Source organism: Gymnoscopelus microlampas (assembly GCF_963454915.1).
Source record: "Gymnoscopelus microlampas genome assembly, chromosome: 16".
Classification (NCBI taxonomy): Eukaryota; Metazoa; Chordata; class Actinopteri; order Myctophiformes; family Myctophidae; genus Gymnoscopelus; species Gymnoscopelus microlampas.
In genome coordinates this window covers 18,412,994-18,419,322 of record NC_139953.1, presented here as the reverse complement: position 1 = coordinate 18,419,322, position 6,329 = coordinate 18,412,994, and the positions used below count along the sequence as shown (strand labels likewise).

General features: G+C 42.4%; 1 protein-coding gene across 4 annotated transcripts in view; it reads left to right on the top strand.

Moving 5' to 3' along the window:
* Positions 1 to 6,329, top strand: part of enah (ENAH actin regulator) — a 145,487-nt gene that overhangs the window by 120,584 nt on the left and 18,574 nt on the right. For all 4 annotated transcript variants that reach the window (XM_084081834.1, XM_084081836.1, XM_084081835.1 and 1 more), the window contains exon 5: positions 1 to 264. This exon is cut by the window's left edge and continues 68 nt beyond it. In XM_084081834.1, coding sequence (XP_083937960.1) covers positions 1 to 264 — 264 coding nt within the window. The remainder of the gene's footprint in view (positions 265 to 6,329) is intronic.

Genomic DNA, 6,329 nt, shown 5'->3' with positions numbered 1-6,329 from the left:
GAGAGATGCAGGAGCGCGAGCGTCAGGAACGCGAGCGCCAGGACAGGGAGCGTCAGGAACGCGAGCGCCAGGAGAGGGAGGCGCAGGCGGAGAGGGAGCGCGCCGAGCGCGAGCGCCAGGAGCAGCAGCAGGAGCGCGCGGAGCGGGAGCTGATGGAGAGGGAGAAGGCGGAGCGCGAACGCATGGAGAGAGAGAGGGAGCAGCAGGAGCAGTTGGACAGAGAGCAGCAGGACTGGGAGCGAGGGAGACGCATCTCCAACGCCGGTGAGTGACACACCTGGGTTTCCTACTTAATTAACACACATAAACACAAACATAAATGCACATCCATATATAAACAATGGCTCAAACATTCACACATGCTCGCACAGACTTTCCTTCTTGTGTTTCTGCTAAGTAGCACAGAGGAAAATGACATTGTCTAGTGGTTAATCGTACTTAGTGGAGAGTAGGGAGTCGATTGGGCTTTTATCAGCTTAAACATCGTAAAATGATAATGAAAGATGCACCAAATGTGCAAATTTGTGCCATATTTGACTTTGATCACAAATGCTGTGGACAGGAATGGAAGGATGCATTAATCACTTAAGCCCTACAGGGCTATTCCTAAGGATATTCTTTGCTGTAAGACGTATTGTGAAAATAACCGATCTAAAAGCTCACAACACATTGTGACGCGTTCTGACCTTGTGTATATAGGCCATTTTCGCTATTTAATTTTATAATAAAATAGGGTTATCAGGTTGAAAGTGGCTAACACACCTGAGCGCGTCAGATGGAGGGAGCTTATAAACATAATATACTGTAAGTATTAAATACATTTAAAACATTTTGAGTAAGTTGCCCACAATATCATCGTAATGTGGGTTCCAGGGCAAAAGAACAGTCCCTATACTAATTTAAAAAAGTAATAATTAAAGGCTGTGTGTCTGTCCATATCAGAGAGCTAACTTCAGCTAGTCTAACTAGCCTTGTTAGTGCTGAACCCCCATCTCCTCGAGTGGATCCATCTGCCCATGGGCTGGACAGACACAAGGAACAGATTGTTGGGGCAGTGGGGCATGCAAGAAAATGTGTGTGCGCCGCGTGTGTGTGTGTACTTGTATTACCATACATGCAAGGACCAAATGTCCCAACAAGTATAATGTGGACGACCACAAGACATTTGTTTTATGTTAAAAAAAGAAAAAGAAAATTAGATTGTGGGTGTGTGTGTGTGCTCATAGATTGTGGGTGTGTGTGTGTGCTCAAATACGCGAGACACACGCACAATCATTCAAACAGACATGCACACTTGACTTCATTAAGTGAAACGCTGATGAAGGTTTTAATAATGAGGGGATCAGAAGTGGCAGGATTACACAGCGTTTGATATCTTACAATGATAAAACAGTTTAGCGCAGAGAACAATATATCACACTGGAAATGTGCCCTAAAATCTTCCCTTAATTAACTTTTCTTCAAACAATTTGGCAGTGTCTTTAGGCTCATATCCAAAACTATGTATCTAAAAAGGTCCAATCTTTTTTTTTTTAAGTATTTAAATTACAGTATGTCTTTTAAAAGGCAGCGATTTATGTTGGAATATAACGACTTTCTAATGACTTTTACATCCCAGCCTGACTTCAAAATCCGTGTCACTGCTCCAAAATGAATTTAATACTCAAGTTTGTCACTCACTGTCAGCTTGTAAGAAACTCTGTCAGCTTGAAAATGAAAAAAAGGCAATGTTTTCAAAACAGGACTAAAACCAGCACACGGTAAAATCCTCAGTGTTAGTGTATCCATTTGTAACTCTGAGACTGTACGGGTCCATTTGGTTATATGTGTACAGTTAAATCAACACTGAGGGTGTTGCCACGTAGCGCTGGGAAGCAGGTGCCACAGGTGGCTGTGCTCTCTGATTTTAATTGGGCCTGTTGTGGGCCCTGTCAGAAGCAAACTGGCACTGTTTCAGGACTGGGTCAGTAGGGGAGGCAGCGTTGCGTTGCATGCTATGTGCAGTGCGTTGGCATACGCATGTGTGTATACACGTACACACATGCAGGCACAGCTCCTTCTGTGCATGAAATGGCAGGCAGTGACTAAAAATACATTGTTAGGGAGAGAGCTAGAGACCCCCCTAGGTAGGTGTGTGTGTGTGTGTGTGTGTACTGTGTACGCACACACACACACACACACACACACACACGCATGCATGGGCATATTTGTGGCCATGGCCCCAGGACAGGGGGGGAGAGGCCTCCACACATGTCAAACACAATAAGACTTAATTACGGTAGATAACGTACACACACACACACACACACACACACACACACACACACACACACACACACACACACACAAACACATGCATGTAATGCATGTTAACATGGGTGTGTTTTGGGTTTGCTGTAACTAAGGTTGTGAAATAATGTTTTAACGCTTCCTAGTTGTCTCTCTCTTTCAGGATAACTGTGTGTGTGTGTGTGCGTGTGTGTGTGATTCTTTCTCACAGCCATGGTTGCAGCTACTGCCGTTCACATTTTAAATGAATGGAAGCCCTAACTCTGGCAAAATAGTCTGCTTCTGCTGTGTGTTGACCTGTGAGGAGCGTCAGTACCAGTATGCAAATTGTGTAGCAGTATTCTCCTACTCAGACTGAGTGACAGTCACAGTATGCACAGCAAAATCCTCATTGTTAATTCAACTCTGAGAGTATACACATTTATCTGAATGGACCCTGCTCTATGGATCTGACTGTATGTACAGTATGAACATTATGGGGAGGTTGAAATGTCAGAGATGTGTGCATTCAGCCGTCCCAGTGCTTAGTCATTTGAATCCACTTAAAGGGACACTGTCATGCCTTTGATGTGCATTTCAGGTCATTGTTTATGATTATCATCGACTATTGAAAGTAGGGGTGCAACAGTTAATCGAACCAATCGATTTGAATTGATTATAAAAATAAGCGATTGTAATAAAGTAATTGATTTATCTTTTGATGAAATAATTATCTATATCATTTTTTAATACAATAACAAAATAGCAAGCCTCGATGCGACACATTGTGAGCTTGTAGATCAACTATTTTTTTTTTTTTTTTTGTGCGACACTGATGTATGACAGTATACAAGTATAAATTATAAGTGGTTAATCACAGTATTCGATTAACTTTATTTTTGAAGTACCCCCCCTAAAAAAGCTGTTTCTCGATTATTCAATTAATCAAAAAAGTAACCAATAGAATAATCGCTATGAAAATAATCGATAGTTGTAGCCATAAATGAAACAACAATATATGCAGTACTACGATAATTTTGGTGGTATTTTAGAGGGCCCAGAAAAGACTGCTCAGTTGTCTGGCTCCTATTGGATCATCAGCCCTAGGCTACAACAAAGATAAAGTGTCCCTTTAACTAAATATTATTTTTTCCACTAGATTATGCTGAGGGGGAAATTTCTCTATGGGCATTTCAGTTATCTAAAAGAAGCTAGCTAGCATTAGTTAGCATCAACCCTCGATCCTACCATTGTGTATAGCTAGACATGTAGCTGTTCACAGATTATGGTAGCTGAACGAAAAATGATGCGGAAACGTTTACCCCAAATCCTTGACCTGGTGCAACGTGCATGCGTTTGATCATGAATTACAATTACTGTTGTGGATGTTAAAAGTTCGTGGATGTTAAAAGTTCACAGATGGGTAGTACTGGATGTGTTTTGGTTCAAGGAGGATGTTCAGTTTGTCTCAATGGTTTCCTGCTGTGGCTTTTTAGACTTGTTTGGTCAAATGAATTCGATTTGTTTTAGGTAGTGTGGGACCGCTAAGCTGACGTTTTGATTGATTGATTGATTGAGTACTTAATTACCAAAATGGTAATTTTGGTAATTATTACCAAAATGGTAATTAAGTATTAAGTAATTACTTAATTTCTGGTAGACTTCACATGTAGAACTGACACAGACGCCATACTTCAAAGGCTTTTAACAGGTGCACGGGATACGGTAACGATATATGTAGTTCCTCATGTACACACACACTCGTGTGTGTGTGTACAGCGCGTGCATCCGTGTGTTCAGTCCTATGTAGCATCAGTCGGTGTGCTCCGGTCATGTGTTGATTATCCTCGGGTGGCAGAGCAAAGCTGGGGGTCTAGTCACGTGATCTGAGAGAGGGGGGGGGGGGGGGGGGGGGGTGTAGAGAAAGAGCTGGCAAAGAAAACATGAGGAAGGGTGGTGAGAATGTGAAGGGGCCAGAAGTTAGGGATGAAGGAAGGAAAGGAGGAGAATGGGAAAAAAAGAGGAAGACAAAGGTTGAAAGAATGCAAAAGACGGGAGGAAGGAAGAAGGAGAGGCGTAGAAATACAGAGAATGAATAGGAGGTTGGAAAAGTCATGTGTGTGTGTGTGTGTGTGTGTGTGTGTGTGTGTGTGTGTGTTCATTTGGCAGGACTAAAGGAAAGTCAGAGAGTTGAATGAACTACTTAAGCCTGCCTGTACTTCGTAGTACGACGAATAGCAAAAAATAGCCGTTCTACGAGCTGTGCTGTTTTCGCTGTTTGTGAGAAGTGTCGGCTATAATGGTCAAAATAGGGACGACGGGTTAATAGAGGGTTATTTCATAACTAGTCCAAGAGTAGTAAACTGAAGATCACTTTGAAGAACAGTGGTTCTCAAAGTGGGGTTCAGGGACCCTCAGGGGTTCCTTGAATGGGTTCCAAATGGACCCTTTAAAGGACTGTAACTCTGAGAGTGTACCAATGGAACCAAATGGACCCGTAAAATGGGTCCATTTGGTTCCATTTGTACACTCAGAGTTATGGGGGTCCTTGAGATTAAAAGGTTTGAGAACCACTGAATTAGAAAGAAAATCTGTGTGTGTGTGTGTGTGTGTGTGTGTGTGTGTGTGTGTGTGTGTGTGTGTGTGTGTGTGTGTGTGTGTGTGTGTGTGTGTGTGTGTGTGTGTGTGTGTGTGTGTGTGTGTGTGTGTGTGTGTGTGTAAGTTCATGGCGATAAACGTTAAATGCACCATGAACATAGAACAAGCCAGCAGCTCAAAAGAGGCAAAAGACTGGAAGAGAAAGAGACTTGGAGATGGACCAGGAAACAGTTCCGAGCTCAGTGGGACAGAAGGAGGACAGAGGATTAGCATCTTTAGCCCCCCACAGAAACCATATGGCATCCCTGGCATTACATCACCCTGTTTATGCTAGGCTAGACATGTAACTCAATACAACAAAGGTCATTCGACCAGAGCTACAGTACCTGCTAGCATAGCCACATAATAAAAGAAAGTAGAGAAGCAATAGAGGCCTTGCACAGAATGTTTGTATACTGTAGTTCCCTGCCTTCCAGCAATTATATTATACATTTTCTATTTATTTATTTATGTATTTTTTAAACTATTTGTCGTATAATGCAGTATATAAAAAATGTTTTAAAAACTCAAACCCTGCACATAGAAACAGCCCCCCCCCCTTATATTATAGTGCCAAATCACAACAAATTGTCTCAAGGCACTTTACATATAGAGCAGATACCCGATATTGTCCCACCCTGAGCAAGCAATATTTGCGACAGTGGAAGATAAATGTGCATTCTCAGCATTCTGTGAAAGGCCTCTATTGCCCTCTTACTTTTAGCATGTCAAAACACCATTACCATTGTACCTGAACTCACACTGACCTCCTGACCCCAATGATGAAAAAGTCACACGGGGCATACAGTATGTCCTGTGCACTAACTGGCTGAGCCACCAGGCACCCAGAAGTCAGGTTTCAAAGTGAAAGATATCAGCCAGCTTATCAACACAGCCTAAAAGCCCATTAAATATTCACCACCTTATAGCTGCAACATGAGCCCTTATCACAGTTCACCATCTTTAGAAAATAAATGAGGCCAATTTGAATTGACATGAGCTCTCTGTTAAGAAGTTTTAATGTAGAGAAGCGTATTCATTTGGTTTGGGACAATAGAAAGTCCTCCAGTTTTTTTTCACAGGACAGTAGGAATGATGAGATGCTTGCCATTTGAATTACAAATGGATGGATGAACACTTTTACTGTATGGAGACTCAGGAGAGAAGGCTCTGATCTTTGACCACTAGAGGCATACATGTGTTGCATGTGTTACAACAGAATGGTGATGGGTGGAAGGGCATTTTTGCTTCTTGGGGTGAGTTCAGTGGAGTTTGGTGTCCCAGACGGGCTCATCCCTACAGTATGTTCCCAAGATCCTATGTTCCACTCATTGTGGATAGGCCTATATGTCATGCCGTCCAAGTTGGCAAGCCGTGGTGGAGTAATCAAATGCCTTGCTTTAGAGCACCGTGATGCCAGTTAT